This window comes from Notolepis coatsorum (genome assembly GCF_963971535.1).
Source record: "Notolepis coatsorum genome assembly, chromosome: 11".
Lineage (NCBI taxonomy): Eukaryota > Metazoa > Chordata > Actinopteri > Aulopiformes > Paralepididae > Notolepis > Notolepis coatsorum.
The window spans coordinates 22754059-22780325 of record NC_140175.1 but is presented as its reverse complement, the minus strand read 5'-3'; the positions used below and the strand labels follow the sequence as shown (position 1 = coordinate 22780325).

Sequence of the window (26267 nt, the reverse complement as noted above, 5' to 3'; positions counted from 1 at the left end):
GAAACTCTACGTTTGTGCCTTGTGGAATGTGGGACTTGTAGTTTCTGAACTATTAACAGCGGAGCTGTTTGTAATCTTCACTCGCACACTGCGAGTAAATGATTTTTCCGGTTCGCACACATTATTAGGGGCAAATATGAGTGGAATGCTCGCACTGTAGAGCATATATATAATTATATATATATAATTAGTAAACTGTCTGGGGCTTTTCTTGCCCCCCTTAACTGATTTTCGAGGGCATTTTGCCCCAAGTCCCCCTTAATTTCAAACCCTGACAGAGAACCATGTAGACAACAGAGAACCATGTAGACAACAGAGAGAACCATGTAGACAACAGAGAGAACCACGTAGACAACATAGAGAACCACATAGACAACACAGAGAACTATGTAGACAACATAGAGAACCATGTAGACAAAAGAGAACAACATAGACAACATAGAGAACCACTTGGACAACAGAGAACCACGTAGACAACAGAGAACCATGTAAACAGCAGAGAACCATGTAAACAGCAGAGAACCATGTAAACAACATAGAGAACCATGTAAACAACAGAGAACCATGTAGACAACATAGAGAACCATGTAAACAACATATAGAACCATGTAAACAACAGAGAACCATGTAAACAACAGAACCATGTAGACAACATATAGAACCATGTAAACAACAGAGAACCATGTAAACAACAGAACCATGTAAACAACATATACAACCAGTCCCCAACGTTGGAGATACAAGGTTTTCACCCAACAGCAGCCCAACCTGTGACGTTTAATGAAAATCAAAGCACACACACATAACCTCACAAATGTAATCAGTCTTGCAAACATGCATTTTAATTGAGAGTAACTGAAGTTAATTAGTTTGAATGTGTCCTCTAGTGACGTCCCGGGAGGCCACTGGAGCCTTGTGCTTCGTTAATTACAGCTCAATTAAATTAAGGTGTAGCACTAGCTAGATGAAGAATAGTATTGCCTGAAGCTTTATCAAAAGATGATGGTAATGTAGTTTTGAACTTAGTAAGTTGTACGTATTTAGCACAGCAAATAGCATTTGGGGAATTCTTTTATCTCAGAATGTGGACCAAATATCTAAACTCGAGACAATGGTGAAAAGATCTTTCTTGAAGAAACAATTATAGCGAAGACTTTGAAACTATTATAACGAAGGCTGCAACATATTCAACTCACTAATGGGCACAAATTCTGAGGCATTGGAGTGGAACAAGCTTCCAGTGGCCCTGAAAAACATTGAAGAGGGGGGCAGCTTTAGACGTGCCACAAAGAAATGGCTAGCCAGTGAATTATAGAATAGCCACGTCTAGGAAGGAGAGGGTAGGGCGTGTTTTATTATGATGCTCTATGTTTTTTTTTATTATGATGATCTATGTTTTATTATGATGCTCTATGTTTTATTATGATGCTCCGTTTTATTATGATGCTCTATGTTTTATGATGTATGTCCATGTCCAAAATCAGGGACCATGGTGGAAATAAGTGCTTGCACTTTCTCATGTTTTTATCCCTTGGATGCTGTCTTTTACTCCACAATAAAAATCAATCAATCAATCAATTAAAACACATCATCCAGCTTCCTAGCACACCATCACACACACACGCGCACAGTGCTCTTACCCGATGCGGTCGACCAAGGCGTCCATGCTCTTGTCCACTAGGTGCCTGTTGGTCTGTCGCAGGCCGAAGCCCTGCTCTTTGAACATCTTGGTGAAGCTGAGCAGGTCAGAGGGACCCATCTCAAAGTAGGCGTAGTACAGGAAGATGATCTCCAGCAGCAGAGACTGTTCCCTCAGACACTGGAGGAACCACCTGGACACCTGCCTCTCCGTCTGACGCAGGGAAACAGGAAGTCAACTTCACGTATTCTGGACGACACATCGTCATTATGGTGCTTAGACAAAACATCCGTGATGGGAGGCGTCAACTTGACTACCGTACATACGATATTACATCTAAAACTAGGCTATGTATGTAGTCACCGATAATAACGTCATGTCCTGTGTCTTCATAATTATGAGTGACCTTCAAATAATAAGGTGTGACTTATATTTTCATTTTGTAATGTTTTCAATTAAGATGTTGTATTAGAATAAATATGGTGTAGAAGACAAAATGTCTTATACCTGTAAATAAAACATATACCTGTGTTTCACAACTAAATAAAACATATAACTGTGTTTCACAACTAAATAAAACATATACCTGTGTTTCACAACTAAATAAAACATACATCTGTGTTTCACAACTAAATAAAACATATACCTGTGTTTCACAACTAAATAAAACATATACCTGTGTTTCACAACTAAATAAAACATACATCCGTGTTTCACAACTAAATAAAACATATACCCGTGTTTCACAACTAAATAAAACCTATACCTCTGTGTTTCACAACTAAATAAAACATATACCTCTGTGTTTCACAACTAAATAAAACCTATACCTGTGTTTCACAACTAAATAACATACCTCTGTGTTTCACAACTAAATAAAACCTATACATCTGTGTTTCACAACTAAAAACATATACCTGTGTTTCACAACTAAATAAAACATATACCTGTTTAACAACTAAATAAAACATATACCTCTGTGCTTCACAACTAAATAAAACCTATACCTGTGTTTCACAACTAAATAAAGCCACAACTAAATAAAACCTATACCCATGTTTCACAACTAAATAAAGCCACAACTAAATAAAACCTCATAATTCTCACCATAAGGTTTCCATGGGTTTAGATTAGATGTCATATTAGAAGGACTGTCGCGTTTATCAGTAGATTCTCACCATAAGGTTTCCATGGGTTTCCCATGTTGGTGCCTCTGCTTTGAACAGGCTCTCAAACTGGGCTTGGTAGTTGCTCACCAGATCCTTCTCCAGTTTATTTACACAGTTGGAGTACTCTGCCTGCACAGACAAACACACGCAAACACATTCAACTGTTATCATACCGGACTTGAAGGTGCTATAGATACAAATGTACCGGTAATCATTTATATATACAAATAAAAACATCTATAGAGCTTTTAGAAAGGTGCGGAATAAAAGTATTGCTTTCTCCTCAAATTTGTTTTGATTCATTAATAAACTATTTAAAAAAAAAATTGCAGGTCCAAAATCAATGTTGTTGTTTACATATTGCATGAGTGTATCCCCCCTACTTCCCATTCCCCCACATGGAATGCACCCGATTGGATAAATGACATGCTGGTGCTCTAGTGCGACATCTAGTGGCTGAATGTTATCTGTAGCACCTTTTCACTATCTTTCTACTGAGGCGTCACAAACCACAAGCTGTATTCAAACTGGGCTACATAAGGACTCGTAAAATAAATCTCGTTTGTACAAGGGAAGAGCCTAAAATGCCTTTAACCATGGCTGCAGGGTCCTTGTGAGCTTCTTCTATGTGAGCTTCTTCAATGCATATTTTCAGTATCCTGAATTTCCCCAAGGGGATCAAGAAAGGAATATCTTATCTTATTTGTTGGGAATGTAAATTTCTTAACTTCAATTTGAGTATACTTAAATGTCTGATCAAAATGGAAATCGTTAAGAGCTCTTTAAATTAACCCTTTCCTGTTGCATTTTCCCCTCAACTAAAACCATAATGCTTTTTTTTTTTTTGTAATACCCCAAAAAGCCTCACATCACATTTATGTAGTCATTTTAGAACGTTTTTGTTTTTGGGCTGATTGTTTTTAGCCTTTAGATTTATGATGACTATTTCATTATTCATTTTGATTTTCACTTTATCAAGAGCTCAACAGCCACGAATCATCATATTGTACAAGACTAGACAAGAACGATTTGGCCCAGGGCCTAAATGTTTTCTTAGTGAAAAGATGTGTATGCCAAAAGCACTGCGCTACTGGTTTAGAGAAGCTTCTTACCCTGTAGGGATGTCGCTCATCCTGAAAGTATGTGAGGAGCAGGAGGACACATCGGAGTAGACACAGACGCTCCTCATAGTAATAGTCTGCTATCTGTGAGGAATACACACAAAGACATACACTTTATCTATCTGTAAGGAATACACACAAAGATGTACACTTCATCTGTGGAGAATACACACAAAGACGTACACTTTATCTATCTGTGGAGAATACACACAAAGACACTGTACACTTTATCTATCTGTGGAGAATATACACAAATACATACACTATCTATCTGTGAGGAATACACACAAATACATACACTATCCATCTGTGAGAAATACACACAAAGACATACAATTTATCTATCTGTGAGGAATACACACAAAGACATACAATTTATCTATCTGTGAGGAATACACACAAAGACACTTTACCTGTGAGGAATACACACAAAGACAAGACATACACTTTATCTATCTGGAGAATATACACAAATACACACTATCTATCTGTGAGGAATACACACAAAGACATACACTTTATCTAGCTGTGGAGAATATACACAAATACACACTTTATCTATCTGTGAGGAATACACACAAAGACATACACTTTATCCATCTGTGAGGAATATGTACAAAGACACACGTTATCCATCTGTGAGGAATGTTGTGAAACAAATGATGGATAAAATAACCAACGTCACAGGTAAACACAAGAGTTATCTTATAACATAATGAAAGACTTATCAAGACTTCACAGACCTTCAGTAGCAGTGATTGGCTCTGTCTCTCATCCTGTAGAACAGCCTGTGCAGAAAACAGCATTGTCTCATTACAGCATCGTTCACACTTAACATATCCATAGATCCATGAATGTAATAAACTGAATATATGTGCCATTTCAAATTCAACATAACTCAAACAGAGCTAAACGGTTACCATTCCAAATGGGCGGGCATGCACATGCACACGCACACACACACCTACCTTCAACGAGTTACGGGTCCCTCTGTAATCCTCTTGCAAATAACACTGCAAAATGTCCACACTCTGCTGTTCATCAAGACCCTAAAACAAGTATAGCATAGTCATAAAGGATTCAAAGGGAAGATCAGCAGGCCAAATGAAGAAAAGAGCCTCCTGGTTGCTTTTGAAAAAAATGGGTTTAACTGAAGTCATTATACTTGTGTCACTGAACAGTTTAGCACCCAGGAAACTCCATTTCCCCCTTAATTATAGTCATGAACCACATCATAATATACACACTAGGCATAGTCATCGAGTCGACATTCGAATAGTAGTTAAATTATAATAAATTGATCAGTTTATGCGAATATCGTTTAGTCTCAAAAAAATATATATTGTTTTTACCGGCACCTACAACAACGTGTAGTGTATCGAGAGGGGACCCTATTAACTGTCATACCGCTGAACAGCATGCAGGGTACAGCTCACTAGCTAGCCAGGTGGCATAACATTCAATCGATAATCGATTTTCGATTAGCAATCGAATAGTTCTCACTGGTTCCCAGTGACTATATCGAATAGTACGTTTGTGAGTTGTGCCACTTGTGCCCATCCCTAATACACACCATCAAAATGGGAAAGAGAAGATCACAAAATAATATCCATTACACAAGCCAGCAAACTCCATCCTCACCAGTAGTTTGCTGATCCGCAGACCGAAATCCTTCAACGGCTGGGCCACCTCTTTGTTGGCTTTAACCTTCCCCGCCGATGAGGAGCTGTAATTACGGGACAATGTGTCAGTGCCAGTGGTGATTTGTGTTGTTCTAAATGTGTGTATACGTTTTTTTTTGGTGACAGCAAATCTTGGCAAAGTTATACCTGGGTGGTTTATAGTAACTCAGTCCTTGATGCAGCCTCTCCCAGTGTCTGTTGAGTTCTGCATCGATCTGAGCCTTTGTTCGTGAAAGGTTGACCATGTAAGAGAGACAGAGCAGCGCAGGGACAGAGACCAATATGAGGTGTCAACAACATGGTTATTTTGGGCAGCGTAGCAACGCATGAAGCACCAAAATGTTGTGGCAATGAACTTGACACCACACACTCTGGTACTCATGACATCATTGAGTACAGTAAGAAGAATTCCCCATTGGGAGAGGCGAGCAAAATATCCATGATGATTATACAAGCAACAGCCAGGTAAGACCTACCGGTTCTCGCAATGCAGATCTCCCAAGCAATATGGTCCATAACTCTCTACTGCTCCTAAGAGGAAAAGGTTTCATAGGAAAGGTTCTTATCGTTAGATAACGGTAAGCAACATAATTATGCTCATATACGTTCACCAACATGACAACACTACTTTCACTAAGCCAATGCGATGGTATGTCATAAATGTATAGATGTAGCAGTACTGTCTATCTGTATGTCGTGTATGTCATATATATTATGATGAATTGAAAATGGGGGACCCTGATGTAAACAAGACGAAAGTCTTTCTCTGGTGGTCTGCATACCCTTAACAGTTGTATGTATTGAGCTGTATTGTACCCATTCTGCAATCTGTTAATAAAGTTTACAATCAATCAATCAATCAATCAATCTATCAGCTGTGAAAGGATCAGGATGTCATCTTCATCATAGCTCCAGCTGAGCTGGCCCGCTAGCTTGTAGCCAACAAACAAAGACAAAACAGGCACCCCTCGGTACTTAATATAAATTACAAGTACGTTAATTCCGAGATACTATATTTATGCTACTTCGAATTGGGCTAAATAGCAGCATGGCCAGACAGCTAGTTATCTTTGCTGCCTCCAGGACACGCTGTGCTGTAGTTGTTGTCATGCGGTTCACCCGCCGCGCTACACAGCCATTCAAACGGAGCGACCAGTTGCATGCTAAGCTAACTCGGTGCTACCACCACCAGCTAATAATACATTCGAATGATTGGACTCAAACGTCAAACGTGCCAATACTATGATACACCGAACGCATATATCGCAAACCCGTAAACACACTATGACACCCGCTTTGCCCTATTTTAAACGTGTTATATCTCCCCGAGTAAGACACAAAAGTTAGCTAGCTTACCTGACACACATCTCCGAGTCCGCCATCTTTTCCCCCTGCCGTGTGATTGGCCGCTTCACACGCACACCCGTCACGTGGTGTAAACGTACAGGAATATTTTTATTCATCACAAATAAATTATTGTTTACTAAAAAAATCTTTAATATTGTATAGGATGAAATAATTATAAATAAAAAAAACAATGTACTGGTAAATAAAAATAAAACAATATATAATAATAGTTCCGTCGTCTACCACGTGACTCGGCTGTCAAATATGGCCACCCGTCACGTGGTGTAAACGTACACGAATATTTTTTATTCATCACAAATAAATTATGATTTACTAAAAAAAAGTTTTAATATTGTATAGGATGAAATAATTATAAATATAAAACAAAAACAATGTACTGGTAAATAAAAATAAAACAATATATAATAATAGTTCCGTCGTCTACCACGTGACTTGGCTGTCAAATATGGCCACCTCCTCCTGGGTGTAAAAGACACGCCAGCTGACAGAGGAAAGATCATTGTCCAAATAATATCGGATATCTATTCCGATCACTGCACATGTTCGTACAGATATAAACTGCATTCATGTGGTAAGTATATTTGCATTCGTTAGACGTTCATTTTAGAATAAAATCGATTAAATATGGCGTTGTATTCTGTGTTTGCTTGCTAACGGCTATAGCTATACTATACCTCGGTAGTCAGCTGGATTTTGCTGCTAGACCGATGCTGCTGCATCCCTGATTGCATTTCTCATTCAAGTGAAAACTATTGCTAGCTGAGGCCCTGCTGTGGGCTAATGTTAGAATGACTGACCATTGTGTGAACCGAACGAGAATACGTCCTTGCTTCGCCTCCTCCTGCAGACATGGTGAGGTGCATTTGATTAAATGCCCTTTGAACTAATAATAATTCATAGCTGTGGAAATCGTTATTGCCCCACCATCACCATCCACCTTTTGAATGACAAGAACCGTGAACAAAATATTGCAATGAATTAAGAATATAAGTGGTCCTCTCTCTTGGGGGAAAGATTTCTACGGCCGATCCTGGTACAGCTAACTGGCTAGCGTTGCTGCCTGTCTTTAGTTTCTTTAGCCGGTGTCATCATGTCTGTCGGACCGGTTAGTATAACAAAGTTATTAATTGTTATCGTTTCAAAGCGCAAACCGTTATATGAAATTTGTATATGAAAATCACCACGAATAAAACATAACTACACAATATTAAATTGAAGTCTAAATTTGGATAATTTACATTGTCTACTCTAGAAGCACTATTTACACAGCTGGCAGGATGATGTGAAATATCAAGTCATTTCCCTGGGGATCTCGTTCTTCTACCAGGAGACTGTTTTCAGTGAATATTTCACCACCATGTAGGCCAAGGTTCAGTGGGTGACCAGGCCATGCCATGCCATGACTCATGGACGTGTTCCCCCTTGATGTTGATCCACAACCACTAGTCTCACAACTACTAAATTGTCAGTAATCCAGAAGGACACATTTGCTGTAGTGATTAGCCTATATAAAATCAATAATTCACATGTATATATTATCATTCTGTATCTGCCATACATTTCCTTCTTGATCGCTAACATAAGTAAACACGGTCCTCGCTCCGCAATGGTGGAATGAACTTCCCACCAGTTAGGACGACAGTCGAATCCCCACCAATCTTTCGCTGTCGACTAAAAACACACTTCTTCAATCAATATCTGAAATGAATCATATGTCTATGCACTCAATACTGCAGCACCCAAGTTTCAGCACTGTTTGATCATCGTTACTCAGCTGAAAGAGTTGTACCCTCCTTCCTGCTGACTTGTCGTACAGAAAGTCGCTTTGGATAAAAGCGTCAGCTAAATGTAATGATGTCATCTGAAATATTTTACAGATAAAAAAAATCTGGAGTGCAAGAAGAGAGTGGCTGGCAAATGAAGATGCGTTGACAACAATAGAGGAACTGACAGAAGAGGGTGTTTGTCTTTCTTTCCTTTTTGTTTTTGTTTTGTTTTAAAGTCCGTCTGGATCCCTCCTCCACCACACCGCAGCCATGATGCAGGTCAACCCAGCGCTGGTGGAGTCCACCGTGGTGCTGGCGGTGGTGCTGTGTGTCCACATGGCCCTCTGGAACCAGCTGTCCTGGTGCAGCATAGCCCTCGTCATCCAGTCGTTCTACGTGCAGCACAAGTGGGACCGCCTGCTGCGGTCGGGCGGCGCCGTCTTCCAGTTCCGCCCGACGGCCAACAGCGGCATCGTGCCCGCCTCCATGGTGATGCCGCTGATCGGCATGGTGCTGCGGGACAAGTGCTCGGACTCGGGCAACGTCTACTTCGAGCGCTTCTTCACGGTGGTCACCGTCACGGGCATGATGCTGGCGCTGTTCCTGTCCCTCATCGCGCTGGGCATCACCCGGCCGGTGCCCACCAACACGTGCGTGATCGCCGGCGTGGCGAGCAGCGCCATCTTCTACACCACCAAGCAGACGCTGACGGTGTCGGAGGTCATCGAGGTGCTGGAGGTGCTGCTGATCTTCGTCTACCTGTGCCTGATCGTCCTCTACCTGCTGCCGCGCTGCTTCAGCCCCGGCGAGGCGCTCCTCATCGTGGGCGGCATCAGCTTCATCGTCAACCAGCTGATCAAGCGCTCGCTCAATCTGGCGGAGGTCAAGGGTGACCCGGTGAACTACTTCCTGCCCGTGGTGGTGGTGGGCTCGCTGCTCCTGGGCGTCTTCTTCGCGCTGCTCTTCTGCTTCATGGAGTCGGAGACCTGGGTGTCGTCGCTCTTCTTCCACATGATGACGGCCGTGCTCGGTCTGGGCATCCTCATGCCCTGGCTCTCCCTGTTCATCCGCCGCCACCCCATCATGTGGCTGTTGGACTTTGTCACATTGAACGACAAGAGACTCTGCCTGCTGGGCTACTGGCTGCTCCTGGCCAGCGTCGCCACCTGCGTGGTCCTGCACCAGAACTACCAGCGGCAGGCCGGCTCCAAGAAGCACCAGGCGTCCACCGTCGTCCGCAAGTACTTCCACCTCATCGTGGTGGCGACGTACGTGCCGGGCCTGGTGTACGACCGGCAGCTGCTCCACGTGGCCTCCGTGGGCTGCCTGGCGGCCTTCCTGCTGCTGGAGTACGTGCGCTACTTCCGCATCCGGCCCATGGGGCAGCTCCTGCGGCAGCTGCTCACCTTGTTCCTGGACGAGCGCGACTCCGGGCCCCTCATCCTCACCCACATCTACCTGCTGGTCGGCATGTCCCTGCCCATATGGCTGTTCCCCGGGCCCTGCGCTCCCAAGGGGATCCTGCCCGGCGCGGGCGGACTGGTGCCGTACGCGGGCGTGCTGGCCGTGGGCGTGGGGGACACCGTGGCGTCGTTGTTCGGCAGCAGCATGGGCGAGATCCGCTGGCCGGGCACCAAGAAGACCATGGAGGGCACGGCGACGTCGGTGTTCGCCCAGATCATCGCCGTGGCCGTGTTCCTCATCTTCGACCCCACCATCAACCTGAACTCCACCTACTCGTGGATCGTAGGCTCCATCACCCTGGTGGCCATGTTGGAGGCCTACACCTCCCAGATAGACAACCTCCTGCTCCCCCTCTACCTCTTCATCCTCCTGATGCTCTGACCTGGCGGGCCAGACGGGGCACACACACACACACATACACATACACACACACACACAGGGGGCCAGAGGACCCCCCCCCCCCTTCCTACTGCGCTCGGGCCCTGCTGCTAGGGAAGAAAGCGCGGTAAACGTGGGGAAAATAATGTGACAAAATATCATGGTACACTAAGTTATGAAGACCATTTAGTAAATCAATGGAGAACTCTATACACAGTGAGGGATGTACAGTAGCTATATATAATTTTCTTTTTGGGGAGGTGTACTACTAATGGTATTATTGACTTAACACTGATATTCTCTAGATGGCAAGACTAGGGGAATCATTGTGACTAGCACAAGAGAGCGACAGTTGTACAACTGCCGAGTGTAGCTGGGTAATAATTATGCTAGCTTGCATTAATAACGAACAAATCAAGATGGCGCTAAATATTCTGCCCTTTTTTTATTTCACAGCGGCGGTATTTCAAGCATGGCAACGGAATCGGTTCCGTTTTAAGATCACAAATCATTTTCAGTATCGGTTGCTTAGGTTGGGAGACGGATCGATTCTATGCGGGTGATTTAGGAAGGAGAGGATGAGTTGAGTAAATGTTCTCTTTTTGAGATCTGACACTTGGTGAAAGATGTGTTTTTCTCGTGGCACATGGGTCTGTACTGGAGCGCTGAAACTTATAACTCCTGAATTATGTAACAGGAGATGAAGTTTAGCAAAGTGGAAACATGTTCTTTAACACGCACACAAACACACAATCATCGACGGTACTGTACAGACGCTGCTAAATGAAACATTTTGATAATTTGTGTTTTCTATTTTGTCTTTTGTTTGCAAAATATGTATGCCTTTGTATAGCCATTGAAGAACATAATTTAAAGGACGCTTTTTGACATTTCTTTCTATCATAAACCATTTTGTTTTGATTATATTTAATATATTGTATTTGCCTTTACCATTGTGGCAATATTAAGGACTAATTGCTGGACATATTTGCCTTAAGAAGTATGTTTTCTAATCGCACCTCGCCTAGTACAGTAGATATTATTGTTGACGGCATCCATCGCACCTCCATCGTACAGTAGATACTAGGGGTGTAACGATGCGACCTCACAACGATTAATTTCGATTACGATTATTCAAGCGACGATTCAATGCATCATGAAATCTCTTCATTTGACCACGATTCGATACATTTTCTAATTCCCCAAAAATATTTGAATACACAAATGTGGCTGGGGGAACTGATTCACTCAGCACGAATGGTCTATAGGTCAATAAAAACAATACACACGAAAAAAAATTTTTAAATCTTTTTCATTTGGATTATAATCGAATCTAACATTTTCAAATCGATGCAGTTGAATCGTCACATTACAATCGATGCATTTAGATTAATCGATGCATCGTTACACACCCTAGTACATACTGTAGTCGACAGCTTCCATCACACCTCACCTAGTACACAGTAGATACTGTAGTTGACAGCATCATCTCACCTCACCTAGTACACAGTAGATACTGTAGTTGACAGCATCATCTCACCTCACCTAGTACACAGTAGATACTGTAGTTGACAGCATCATCACACCTCACCTATACAGTAGATACTGTAGTCGACAGCTTCCATCACACCTCACCTAGTACAGTAGATATACTGTAGTTGACAGCATGGTATTTGTCAAAGAAGCCCTTCTCACGTAATTGTCTGGGCTGGTCGGTCCGTCTACAAGGCATAAACATAACGATCCTGCATGACACTATAATGTGAAATCCTCTTAACTTGTACACAGTTATCCCTCGCGATATATTTTCAATCTGTTGAGGTTTATTTTATGTTTTGCGTCAACATGTTTGATGATGGGGCGCTCTGATGAAGATGACGACCGTCGTCGAGACATTTCCTTGTGATCCTGAGCTCTGAAGCCCGACCGTTGCTGGAATCCAAAATATACGCTATAGAGGCCTAATGATCCATATATAGGCCTAATTTGATCCAACCTTTTTGGGAAATAGTTTTAGCGATAAGATTAGTAAGATTTAGTTTGTCTGTTCTGTAAGAATAACCCTCAACCGGGTCACCAGACTACTTGACACTATATGCTGCACATTCTGATGGAGATGCCATATTTACAACCTGCGACATTCTCTTGTTTTTAAAAGCATGAAGCGGACGTGGTATTTGATTTGTCATTTTCTGTAAATGCCTTTTTCTTTTCTTCTAAATATTGTAATGATACTTCATTATCATGACTTCGTCCTATTGAGATGTTGTGTTTTGCTTTTTGTCCCTGCATTCCTGAAACACTGGTTGTGCATGTAAACTGCATCATTAAAGACTTTTTATTGAAAAATCTGAATATCCCATCGATCCACCTAAGGCAATGCATTTAACATTCATTCATGTACAACTGAACAGCACATACAGTAGATGTTGGGGGGGGGGGGGTTGCAGGGGACTTGTCCCCCTCAATATTGAGAAGAGGTAAATTTGTCCCACTCAAGAAATATAGCTAATATGAAAGACAACCCCCTCCCCAAAAGAGGTAAAATAACGGGGTCAAAACAAGCAATACAGAATGCCTGAGAGCCTTACTGCATTATATTTGTGTCAGGTAAATTTGTCCCACTCAAGAAATATAGCTAATATGAAAGACAACCCCCTCCCCAAAAGAGGTAAAATAACGGGGTCAAAACAAGCAATACAGAATGCCTGAGAGCCTTACTGCATTATATTTGTGTCAGCTGGTACCTGAATGTTGTCTTTTCCTTTACATAAATAAACATATTTCTGCCATAAATTGATGCAGAAAATGCACAAATTGGTGTATAAAAGTACACAAGAATGCAGGAAATAAGTGTTTGATGCTCAAAGTCACCTGGGGGAGAACCTTCCCGACCCCTTGCTGTTGAAACCAAACCTACGTCCTTGGAACAGCACATAGTAAACCTGTACTGTCTGAAAATGTCTGACCAATATGTTTTAGCAATTTCCCGTTATATATCCTTTTTTACAAATACTTTTCATGATTTCCTCCACAAGTGTGTGGCACGTTTGCCTACAAACGAGGTCTAAAGGTTTAATTGGCGACGTCTTCAGACCAATGTCCTGAAATGCATTACATGGGACAGCACAATGGTGTCTGTGTTTGTGTCCACATTTCACCAGACTGGGATAGATTCAGTAAACCGAGTCTGCCCTCAGGTCTTTCACCACCTTAACACAAAAACCCGACCACAAAGACCACCAGTATTATCAGGAAAATATTTTATGAATAGAAGAATACACAGTCCAGCAGTTTATATGAAAACGACAGTTGGAATGTCCATGTAAAGTTGAATAAGCATTTGATTATATTAAAGGGAATATTTCTTTCACAGTTTTATCAAAACTCAAGTACATTTCTGTAAATTTAATTGAACTACCAGCATAAGAGGTTAAGTGAATTAACTACCATCACTTCACTATTAAACATCACAGTAAATCCATTCATTCCATTGGGTGGCTCCTGGCCCAGACAGTAGTGTGTTTCTCTCCAAGGCTACGCAGGCAGTGCCACTGTAGGCTACAATGATTACCAGGGCTGATTTAGCCTGGGATAATACTGCTGTTGTGTGTTGGTCCTCTTTCAGAAAAGTGAGAGTCTTGGCTCTGTATTGGACCATATTCACACAACGGCAATTTTGCTCTTATGTTACACTTAAGGTTAAAAGGAACCCAACCTGAGCACGACATAAGAGCAAAATGGCCGTTGTGTGAATATGGTCAATACGGTTACATCTTCTTCACTTAGAGTAGAGAGTGGGGAACGGCAGCTCCTCTGTCGGTTGTAACCTAGGAGGACAGAAGACACGGAGACAAGATACATGAGTGCAAGAGGTCATGAGGTCACAAGGTCACCCCCCACAGTACGTCTCTTCTCAGTATGGTGGTTCAGTAGCCTTTAACCCTTTCACTACCACACTACAGAAAGTTAACCTTTCATTACCACACGACAGATGGTTAACCGTCTGTAGTGTGGTAGTGAAAGGGTTAACCGTCTGTAGTATGGTAGTGAAAGGGTTAACCTTCTGTAGTGTGGTAGTGAAAGGGTTAACCATTTGGTAGTGTGGTAGTGAAAGGGTTAAAGGTGCTGGAAGTGGTATTGTTTTGTTAAAATAAGTGTTAAATAGCTCTACATTCTGACAGCCATCACTGATATAGAGTGTTTGGCCTGCAGTAAACAGAAAACATGTTTTCTGGTCCCTTCCCACTTTATTCTATCAGGAGAGAGAACCCTAGATATTTCTTTTAACTTATTTTAAGAAATCTTGCCAAGCCAAATGTGCTTGCTTACTGCACTGGTAGAGTTCTCTCTCCTGATTGGATAACGTGGGAATGGGATACCAGCACAGTTGTGTTTACTGCACTCTGTGATCAGTGATGGCTGTCAGAGTGTGGAGCTATTATTCTCACATGTAGACCACGTATTTTAACAAACCAAACAATACCACTTACAGCACCTTTAACTTTTTGATAGTTGAGTAGGCATGTTTTGGGTATCCCCTCAGTAATCTGAAAATCACCGGATGCCTGTCTTCCGGATTTTACTGAGCATTATTAGAGTGGTTACCTTCAGGCGATGGATTTACACTTTACTCCCCAAAATGATCAATAAAAGGTGTGACGTCACTGACCAATTTAACCTCCACGTGGACAATGCGCCTTTCAAGTGTAGGTATGTTTACTTCTGTCTGTTTATCACAAATGATGTAACGCCCAACCAAGTTAGATGCTGCATATTTATATTGTTTTTTTGTTTTTGTTTTTTTCTTACTCCCGGCCCTTTTTTGAGGGCACTCCATCCACCACCCCTCTTCGGAGGACAACTTTATTATATTATAGTTTTTATTATACATTTGAACTATTTACAGTGCAAAATTAAATAAAAAGTGGAGTAAAATAAGAATTTGTCACGTTGAACGACAAGAGACTCTGCCTTCTGGGCTACTGGCTGCTCCTGGCCAGCGTCGCCACCTGTGTCGTCCTGCACCAGAATTACCAGCACCAGGCCGGCTCCAAGAAGCACCAGGCCTCCACCGTCGTCCGCAAGTACTTCCACCTCATCGTGGTGGCTCGGCTGCGCCTCGGGGTTAACAACCACCCCTAGGCATGCTCTAATTCTTATAACACACTCCTGCGTGTGATGTAATGCTTAAAAACGCTCTCAAGCACTGGAATACACAAACGTCCTGTAGAATGCATACTTTCACTTTAGATACGTAAATACATTCAATAGAAAATACTTCTCTACTTTTACTTTTAGAAAGGCTAGTGAAAGCAGCTATGAAGTATCCGTCACTCCAATCTCTAAAGACTCTAAAGCTCGGAGCATTCCCGTCATTCATGGAGTTTAAAGGCATTGCACTTGACCTATGTACTGAATCATGTAATTGTTTTTAATCCATCATTGTAGTAATTGTAATTCATTGTAATTAATAACTGTTATGATATTTGTGTCCTTTGTTAACTCGTCATCACTGTAAATGAGGGAAACCTCAGTGCTTTCACGAGTATAAATAAAGGTTTGAAATGAAATAAAATGAAATCTATCTTTGAGAAAGTAGTGGTCAGCCAGGCACAGAGAATCTTACAGGACCCTTCTCATATTCTATTATATTATATACTATTCTATATCCTGAATACGAAGTTCTTCCCTCGTTCCGAGCAAGTAGATACAAGAGCAACCACTACAAGCTCTCCTTCCTTCCTACATCCATCGCTCTCCTAAATAACACTAGAGGTCGATTCCTTTGAGGTGCCACCTAACAGTGGGCTGTCACCTCTTTCTTTCTTGTCCAAGTCTAAATATGTTGTAATTTAATTAGGGCAAGGTGCAATATGAAGCTTTTTGAAGCTTTTGAAATGAGTTTACCTATTCATTCATTATGGTTGCAACTCTACTCCCATCTCCAGTCCAACACCCTATATGAACCCCTTCAGTCTGGCTTCCGTCCCGCTCACAGCACCGAAACTGCACTGGTAAAGGTCATCAACGACCTCCTCATCTCCGCTGACTCCGGTGCCCTCAACATCCTGATCCTACTTGATCTCAGTGCAGCCTTTGACACAGTGTGTCACTCCATCCTCCTCCAAAGGCTGCACCAACTGGGTGTTGAGGGCACAGCACTTGACTGGTTCTCCTCCTACCTCACTGACAGACACCAATTCATCTCCCTCTCCGGCCACACCTCCCCCCCCTCCCCAGTCACACAGGGGGTCCCCCAAGGCTCAGTCCTTGGCCCCCTGCTCTTCATCTGCTACATTCTCCCCCTTGGTCACATCATCCGCAAATACCACCTCAACTTCCACTGTTACGCTGACGACACCCAAATATACATCAGTACACAATCCCCCCACAGCCCACCCCTCAGTCACATTGAATCATGCATCACCGAACTCCAAACTTGGATGACCCACAACTTCCTCAAACTGAACAGTGACAAGACTGAACTCCTCATCATTGGCACCAAAACCACCCTCACCAGATCCGGACCCATCACACTCACCATCAACGACTCCACCATCACCCCCTCCCCCCTAGTCCGCAACCTTGGTGTCCTCCTTGACCCCACCCTCTCATTTGACCCCCACGTCCGCTCCATCGTGAAAACATCCTACTTTCACCTCCGCAACATCGCAAAAATCCGTCACTGCCTCTCCCCCCCCGCTGCTGAATCCCTCATTCACGCCTTCATCTCCTCCCGCCTGGACTACTGCAACTCCCTCCTCACTGGTATCACCTCCCGCTCCCTCCATAAACTGCAAATGGTCCAAAATTCAGCCGCCCGCCTCCTCACTAACACCCGGTCCCGCGAACACATCACTCCTGTCCTCCACTCCCTCCACTGGCTCCCGATCAAACACCGCATTAACTTTAAAACACTACTCCTCACCTTCAAAGCCCTCCACAGCCTGGCCCCCCCCTACCTGACTGATCTCCTTCTCCCCTACCGCCCAACCCGTTCCCTCCGGTCCTCCTCCACTGCCTCCCTCACTGTCCCGACATCCAAGCTTAAAAACTTCGGAGATCGGGCCTTCTCTCGCACTGCACCCCGACTCTGGAACTCCCTCCCCCAGTCCATCAGAGACTCCCCTACACTCTCCACCTTCAAAGCTCGCCTCAAAACCCACCTGTTCTCCCTTGCCTTCAACCCCCCCCACCCCTAAACCCCCCCCTCCCCTCCAACCTGATCGATATGTCTCTAGTCTTTTTTTTGTGCCATCAGGCTGTCTCCCCCGTTCCCCCCATGGTCTCATGTTCCTTTGTTTTTGTTTCTTTGTTGTTTTGTTTTGTTTCTTTGCTTTCGCCTCTTTGTTTGTACCCCTGCTCCCGACTACTGTCAGCGACTTCGGGTTATTGAGAAGCGCTATATAAATTAAATGAATTATTATTATTATTATTATGTCTCTATGTATTGTCATATTTGTCTGAAGTCCTTCTTACTAACTGAATAAATGAATGAATATTGTATATATATAATTTTTTTCTTCTTTGTTTACACTGTTATCGCAGAATGATGCAGCACTGATGTTCCGTGTAAAAAGTCTAAAGTTTATTCCTATCTTATCTTACTTAAGTCGAATGGAGGACTTTTACTTTTACCAGACTACTATTTTATCTGGGTATTTCTTAATTAAGTAAAGTAACTGTGTGTACTTGTTCCACCACTGATCTAGAATCAGATTTTGCAGTGACTCTCACCAGTTCTCGGGGCTCCAGCAGGTGTCCTGGGCCTCCATGATGTGGAATGTGTAGACATGGCGAGAGTCTTCCGAGGTGTTCTGGGCACTGCGGTGGACCACCTCCCCGTGGATCAGAACCACTGCACCTGGAGAGAGAGAGAGAAATGGATGGATGGATTAGTTGTATGACCGATTGCATGTGTAGTGTATTTGACCATCATTGCCCAAGTTTCAGTACACAGTTTTGCAGCATTACAAGGTAATACATAATGTATTACAATATTGTAACGATCACGGATGCCTAGAATCGCTAGCCCTTGGCTAAGGGATTATTATTATTATTATTATTATATTATTATTATTATTATTATTATTATTATTATTATTATTATTATTATTATTATTATTATTATTATTATTATTATTATTATTATTATTATTATTATTATATTATTAAAGGGGTCGGACCCAGGAATCAAACCTGTGGTGTGGGCAACCCAGGTTTGATTCCCGGCTGCCCCCTGAATTCGCTCCACTAATATAATAACATTCTAAGGTTGTGAAGGTTTACCTGGGTCTCCCCTAAACTTGCATATAAATGTGCCTCTGCCTCTAAAAGTCGCACTTTTGCTAATTGAGAGCAATCAAGTTCCAACCCCCAGCTTCCCTGGGGTTCTTAAAAAAAATATCCATTCTATTTATTTTTGGGCTTTCTGTATTTTTCACCCATCCCAATTTTGTCTTTATGCCAATTCCCTTCCTGGTCGTTGCGCGCATTGCACCACTGTCGGCCTGGGGAGGGTGTAAAACTACCACATGCCTCCTCCGATACATGTGGAGTCGCCAGCCGCTTCTTTTCACCTGACAGCGAGGGGTTTCACGTAACACGTGCAGAGGTTCACGCTATTTCCCCCAGATCCCCTCCCAGCTGAACAGGCGCCCCGACCGACCAGTAGGAGTCGCAGTTTACAACGACCAGAACACACACCGCACCGGCTTCCCACCCGCTAACACCGCCAATTGTGTTATTAGGGATGACTGACCAAGCCAGAGGTACCGCTGACAGTTGGATTAGATCCCAGAGTCTCTGCGGTGGTAGGCGAGTGCTTAGTCCAATGCGCTACCCAGCCGCACCCTTCCCTGGGGTATTCAGGCCTTTTCCCGTCAATATGAAATAATGAAACAGTATTACTGGCAACTAAGGTCCCCAGGGAAGATTATGTTGGAACACAATTGCTCCTGAACTCATATGGAGATATGCATGCAAAAAAGAATCTCACACACATCCAAAAACTCCAAACAGTTTTGCACACATTAATTTAGTTTAACAGCTATTGAGAGTAAATTTGTTTGAATATGGCCACCAGTGATGTCATCACTGTTGCTACTGATCGATGAAATGATAAGGTAGCAGTCCCTATAAGATTAGTATAAGAAAGGTATTGCTATTATTTCCTCTACATCATTTAATTGAGCCGTAATTAAGAAACACAAGGATTCAATGTCCCCGATGACATCATTGGTGGCCACATTAAAACGAATTTACTCCAAATAACTATCAAACTAAACTAAATGAATGTGTGCAAAACGGTTTAGAGTTCTTGGATGTGGGTGACATTATGTGCAAAATAAATCAGCATTGTTTTTTGGTGAAGTGCCCCTTTAACATGTTCCACCAAAATCAAATATTGCTTCAATGTATGATATATATATATTTTTTTTTATAATCTTTTTTCCCCCTCCTTCTTTTTTCCGATTTTTCTCCCATCCCACTGTTAGTCGTTATGCCAATTCCCAACCCCCTTCCTGGTTGTTGCGCACTTTCCCCTACTGTTGGTCCGAGAGGCCGGAGACTGTCACATGTTTTCCTCCGACGCATGTGCAGCCAGCCGGCAGCCAGCCTGGCCGTGCAGATTCTCACCGGGAGAGTGTAACGTGTGGGAGGCCGCACTACCTCTCACCAGATCCTACCTTCGCTGAGCAGGCGGCCAGACTGAACTGTAGGGGTCGCTGTCCACAACGCCCAGGACCCACCTACGGCTCCCCTCCCCCTAACTCAGCCAAACAAGTTAGTATAGCGATCAGCCCGAGCCAAGGCAATGCTGACTCTCCGGGAGTCGAGACCGCAGCCTCTTGCATTGGTGATGACGAGCACAATCTCCGCTACGCCACCTGACCGCCTTCAATGTATGATTTTAATACATTTTACTGAACTACTAGCCTTTTTTAACGGGTGCAGCAACAAATGTGTTTTCATCGTAGGCCTGCTCTCTGCCGGTGAAGTCTGTCAGGGGGAAGGTGCCTTTTGGCGTGCGCACCATACGGCGAGAGATACCACCTGTGAGGAAATCATATTACAAAAAGACAAGTTATTAGAAAGAAGTATACTTTACTAAGATATGGTAAACCTGGTAGTATCTGTTGTTTCCCCCTTTGATTAAGATTCAACATGCAATATAAGATAATATAATATATTCCTTTATTGATCCCCTTGGGGCAATCTGGGTGTCATAGCAGCATGGGGGAGGGAGGAGGGGAGGTACAGGTATGGGCAGGGTAATAGTAGAAAGACATAAGTAAAGGCAATACAATTATATCTGAATATAAAAATATGAGAAACAAATAAACAATGTAAACAATATAATTAACTATATTGTTTACACTCTATCATTAAGTCCTATCGGTTATATTATACGTTACAATAAATATAGGCAATAAAGAATTTTAATCTGAATATATACTATGAGTAAGAGTAAAAGTAAACAGTATACACAAGGTGCAGTATACACAAGGTACCCTAAGTGGCATGATATACGCGGGGAATCATGAAGGCATGTAGGGGATTGGAACTACAGGACGGATGATATTTAGCTATAATATAATACCATATAGTATTTCATCTGTGAGAAGAAGACGGGGTGACAGGAGATGAAGAGCGAGAGGCCCCAGGCCAGTGATATCGTGAGCTTACTGTGCTGTGACCCTGGGATGAACCAGAGGCAGCCGTTGTCCAGCGTGGCGTCCTCCAGAGCGATCCACACCCCCATCACCCTGCCCAGCGGCTCCGTGTACAGGAAGGTCGCGTCCTGGTGCGGCGTCACTGAGAAACAAGACAGCAGTCTGTGTATATTGATTATACGATAAGAGAACACCTAGGGCTTGAACGCTAGAGCATGTTTGGAGTTGAGTGATCTGTCTGCGCCTCGTCGTGAACAAAGGTCAATACTATGTGCACCAGAGCGTTCCACGCATGGCAGTGATAAGAGGCCTTGCCACGGAATGTCTGTGTAGTTCTCTTTCTTACAACACGGCTGCCCGTAACCATTGGTAACCACTTTTGAAAGACAATGCCTCATTTCTGTGAAGCGGTAGGTAAAGCATTAGAAAAGCATATTACTGTGCCACTGCGACAGGTCAGCAGGAAGGGTACAACTCTTTCAGCTGAGTAACGGCCAAACAGTGTTGAACTTGAGTGCTACAGTCTTGAGTGCATAGTAGTAAAGACTATTAGCATAGTAGGTAGTAGTAATATAGGCAAGGAAGATTATTTAGTAGCAAAGTGCATGATAGTAAAAGACAGTATGATGTTTTTTTCCCTTTCCTTTCAGATATTGATTGAAGAAGTGTGTTTTTAGTCGACGGTGGAAAATTGGGCGGGTTTCGGCTGTCCTGACTGTGGTGGGAAGTTCGTTCCACCATTGTCAGGACTTCCACTTCCACTTTTGCACACAGTAACCGGTGCGTCTTCCAACATGGAGTATTCTCAACATTCCGTGAAAGGCCTCTATTGACTGATGGGTTTTTTATCACAATCCTTTCCTTACCCTCTCCACCAATCCCCGGTTGCTGGAAGAGAAAGAGAAGCAACATAGACCAATCAAAATCCTGCCCACGTCGCATAACACATTTCTCAAGCGCTATAGACAACGATCAGACAGGATTACCGCCAGACAGTGTGTTGTGAAGAGAGAGAGAGAGAGCCTCAAATACAGAGAGTCGGCAGGCGGCGTGCTTTACCTTAAAGATGTACATGCTCTGCACGATCACAGGACTCTTGAGACCCAGCTTCTTGGCGACACCCTGTACGAGAGCATGTGCGTTTAATACCAGAGTGAGTTGTTATCTGATCGTTTGGTGATCTAGCGAGCTCACGGTTCACTCACCTGAATTTTGGGTGAATGTGTCACATTTTTGTACAAAGGCTCGTGGGCATGAAGTGCTGAAAGACAAAGAAAAACATGGATATTCATTTATGACGAGGAGATTCTTTGAAATGTAAAAAAAAAAATCTGAAATCTTGCCTCCCTTACTTACCATGTCCAACTTTATTCAGGGAGCGCTCTCGCGGCACGATGAATTCTCCTGTAAAGCAGGTAAGCGACGCTTTATATGGCTAATGTGACCTTTGACCTTTGTCCAACAGGGTGCTAAAACAATAAAACACAGCGCTCACCTTTGTCACCAAAAACTCCTTTCTCGAAGAAAAATCGTATCTGATCTCCGCTGGTGATGAAATAGTCAGCGTTTCCCTGCAGGTCAGACAAGATTATGTCAGACACCTGACCCATCGATGGATGGTTGTGTTGCAGAGGTGAGACTGGGTCGGGGCCATAAACTCCACTGTTGACATAAACATTTGCTATCCCTCTTGCAGGAAGAAAGTCATAGGCAGGAGTAATGCCAATACTTAAGATTTATACAATTTGTAGCCAATTAAAATCTTAAGTCTTGGAATCGCAAACAGAATTTGTATCAAGTTGAAGCCCTTACCTGCATCTTTAAGTGCACGATGTAATGGCAAGCATCAATGAGAAATAATACAGAACCATGTCATGAGAGAGAAATGTCACTTTTTTTTAATAACCATCTTACAGTCTCTTTTGTCCGCCGTTAGTTACCTGTGTGTTTAGCTGCTCGTCGTGGTACGTAGAGAAAGTGATCCGACAGTGTTCTGGGACGTCCATCCGGTCCACCATCTCTGCCATCCTCTGCTTCAGTTCATCACACTCACTGGAACTAAGGAGTCCATCCAGAACCACATACCCTTCCTCCTCATACTGTCAATAGGGGAGTAGAGAAAGGTGAATGAATGAATGAATGAATGAATGAATGAATGAATGAAAACTTTATTTAACAGATTGCAGAATGGGTACAATACAGTAAGGCTCAATACACACAATTGTTAAGGGGATGCAGACCAGAGAAAGACGTTTGTCTTGTTTACATCAGGGTCCCCCATTTTCAATTCATAGTGAAATTTTTTTTTTGTATCCACTTTTTCTCCCATTTTCTATATTTTCTCCCATCCCAATTTCGTATCATCCAATTCAACCCTCCCCTGTCACGGACGCTGTTTCTTGCCTCCCACAAGCCGGCTGCAATGTGGACTAAGTCATACATAGCACGAGTCCCCTCCGGTACTCGAGGTAACAGCAGTCGCATCTTTTCACCTGCGCAGCTCGAACTCTCAGTGGCGAGGAGTAACGCGTGGGAGGCTCACGCTGCCCCCGACACTTCCTGATTCTACTGCACAGGCGCACCAACCGACCTGTAGGAGTCGCTGTCCACAACGCCCGATCCCCACCCATCAGTTTCCCACCCCCTAATACGGCCAATGTGTATTAGTACGGACGACCAGCTAAACTGAAAGCAAATGTGGAGCGCTGGGCTCGAACTGACGAGCCCAGCGTCTCCAGCATTTCGTGGCGAGCGCCTTGCCCACTACGCCACGTAGCCGCCCTAATTCATAGTGACATTTATGACATACACAACATACATGACATCATGACATTTGTGGCATAGGGACATACATGACATACAGGTATATCATTTGTGGTCAGGTTCTGGTTTAACCTAGGATTTCCAAATAATCAGGTTTGAACCCCTGAATGTAAAAATTGGGTCCCTTGGAACATTCCCCAAATAGAATGACTAATATTTGGTTTGACATGAAAGACTACCATAAATGTTTACCTAAATATAATGTTTGTCTTTGCACTCTGTAAACATAAGTTGATAAGTAGCATACAATGCTAAAGACACAAGACATCTCATGTGCTTATTTGATGTTGGGCTTACAGGAACTTTCCAATTCCAATAAATAGGCGGGCCACCTTTGAGAAAAAGCTGGGAATTTTATGATGAATTGAAAATGGGGGACCCTGATGTAAACAAGACGAAAGTCTTTCTCTGGTCTGCATCCCCTTAACAATTGTGTGTATTGAGCTGTACTGTATTGTACCCATTCTGCAATCTGTTAATAAAGTTTTCAATCAATTCAATCAAACCTCAGGTTTGAACTTTGTACCACTACATTATGCGAGAGGAAACTCATCTGGTTCTCCTTGACAATAAAGCCTAACAAAACCTGCAACATTGCAATCTAAATATGATAATGTATCCGTGGACTGGTTGTTGCATTCACTCGGTGCTTGTTAAATGATGAACACAACACGTGTTATGTAACAACATGGTAATGAACATGAAGTTGCGCAGTCAGTCGTGTGCAGCAGATGCGGGTTTGCATGGCGACGCTTACCTTCCTCGCGTCCTCGTCAGTCATGAAATCCATGTTGTATTACTGTACACGACGGTGGAGAGGCTACGACGTGTATGTCATCTGGGTAAGCATGGACTGGAACGACTGACCTGTCCTTCTCGATTAAACTGTAAGCAGCAATAATAGGATTTTGTACCTTAACTCTTTCGTTGCCTGCAGCGCAATAGCAATAGCCGCCACCAGGGGCGCACGTGCATCGCAGGATCGTCCCATCCAGCCAGGACTGTCCATCAATCCCATTCTAGAGATATTTTATTCTATATTATTATATGAAGAGGTCAGTTCTCGTGATCAAAACCAAAATCAAGAATAAACAAACACAGCAATAGGATTTAAGTGTTAACTTTATTATCATGTATCAGAATAGTACAAAAGTAGGAGCAGAACCCTTGGAGTGTCGAAGATCCATTTCTTTGTACATGGTCTCTGTGGTATTACAGGATCCACTCATAAAGCCACGTTCACTCGTTTTGGCAACAATAATAAAGGCCCTGTCATCACCTCTATGTGTGCATTGTTGACGTAGAGTCATTTATCCATTCGATCAACTCCAGTCTTTATCTTCGACCAACTACAAAAACATTTCAAAGGTCTTGGATTATGGTCAGATGGGTATTCAGTAGGCCTATATGTAGCACACAATATGTAGGTCAGACAGACCTATGTCCAATCACTAACACAGCAATATGAAAAAAAAAAAAAAAACAATAACAAAATTGGGTGTGGGGGTGTGGGGGGGGACTTTGCAAGCATTTTAAACACATGAGAAAATCTTCATTTGTAATGTAAATGCAATAATGTCTTCCCAGAAATATATAATTTATGTACTCAGAAATTCTATAACTGCACCAGATCACCATTTTGGGCAGCGGCCACGACGAGCCTCACGTGTGAATCAACGGTCATGCTTCCAGTCACACAGTGCTGCCCACGCTGGAAGGCGCTCGTCCTTCCATATAAAATTGGATTGTCAAGTAATTTCACTTCTCGTCCAACTGTCTGCACCGCACAGCCGAATAGGATCTGACAACCATCCGTCATACAGGCAAGATCAGCAACTCAGCACAACGATAGCTGAGCTCAACATGATGAACCAAATGTGACGGTTCCTGGCAAGAACAAAAAATGGGCAATCCGCCAGCTCCTCACGACGCTATACTCGTAACGTTAGGCTACTAATCTACACATAGTAACTCATTTCCGACTTTTCATATATTAACATAAATACACATGGCGAGATAAATCATTAATAATAAGGCAAAACAATTCAGGGGCAGTGAATGAAAAAAAAATCATTAAATAACATGTTGCTTATGGAAATGGCATACAGTTGAGTATGGGTCGCTTTTGGCGTGAAACGTCCCTCTTTGTGCTGTCAACGTGCTATGTGTTAAGTCTTC

At 42.9% G+C, this 26267-nt stretch overlaps 3 protein-coding genes across 5 annotated transcripts in view; 1 reads left to right on the top strand and 2 right to left on the bottom strand.

Moving 5' to 3' along the window:
- Positions 1-6994, bottom strand: part of nup188 (nucleoporin 188) — a 44212-nt gene extending 37218 nt beyond the window's left edge. For both annotated transcript variants that reach the window (XM_084324031.1, XM_084324032.1), the window contains exons 1-9: positions 6968-6994; positions 6088-6142; positions 5759-5832; positions 5571-5655; positions 4898-4978; positions 4673-4717; positions 3921-4013; positions 2818-2937; positions 1641-1852 (exon numbers count right to left, since the gene is read on the bottom strand). In XM_084324031.1, the coding sequence (XP_084180157.1) occupies positions 1641-1852; positions 2818-2937; positions 3921-4013; positions 4673-4717; positions 4898-4978; positions 5571-5655; positions 5759-5832; positions 6088-6142; positions 6968-6993 (791 nt within the window). In that variant the 5' untranslated portion in view covers position 6994. The remainder of the gene's footprint in view (positions 1-1640; positions 1853-2817; positions 2938-3920; positions 4014-4672; positions 4718-4897; positions 4979-5570; positions 5656-5758; positions 5833-6087; positions 6143-6967) is intronic.
- Positions 6995-7421: 427 nt separating this feature from the next.
- Positions 7422-12936, top strand: dolk (dolichol kinase). 2 transcript variants are annotated; one of them, XR_014620239.1, is made up of 2 exons: positions 7422-7550; positions 8857-8952. XR_014620239.1 is itself a non-coding variant. In XM_084324466.1 (2 exons), exons 1-2 carry the CDS (start codon positions 7546-7548, stop codon positions 10588-10590), a joined length of 1614 nt encoding a protein of 537 aa, XP_084180592.1. In that variant the 5' UTR covers positions 7422-7545; the 3' UTR covers positions 10591-12936. The 2 variants fall into 2 exon arrangements, 1 of the variants encoding a protein (XP_084180592.1); XM_084324466.1 differs by lacking the exon at positions 8857-8952 and adding an exon at positions 8982-12936.
- A 909-nt stretch (positions 12937-13845) lies between these two features.
- Positions 13846-24975, bottom strand: phyhd1 (phytanoyl-CoA dioxygenase domain containing 1). The gene is made up of 11 exons (XM_084324471.1): positions 24847-24975; positions 23207-23365; positions 22762-22837; positions 22623-22670; positions 22472-22527; positions 22326-22388; positions 22133-22154; positions 21280-21408; positions 20530-20646; positions 18328-18454; positions 13846-14417 (listed from the first exon to the last, which is right to left on the bottom strand). The coding sequence occupies exons 1-11, from the start codon at positions 24877-24879 to the stop codon at positions 14369-14371; spliced, it is 879 nt and encodes a 292-aa protein (XP_084180597.1). The 5' UTR covers positions 24880-24975; the 3' UTR covers positions 13846-14368.
- Positions 24976-26267: the final 1292 nt, after the last annotated feature.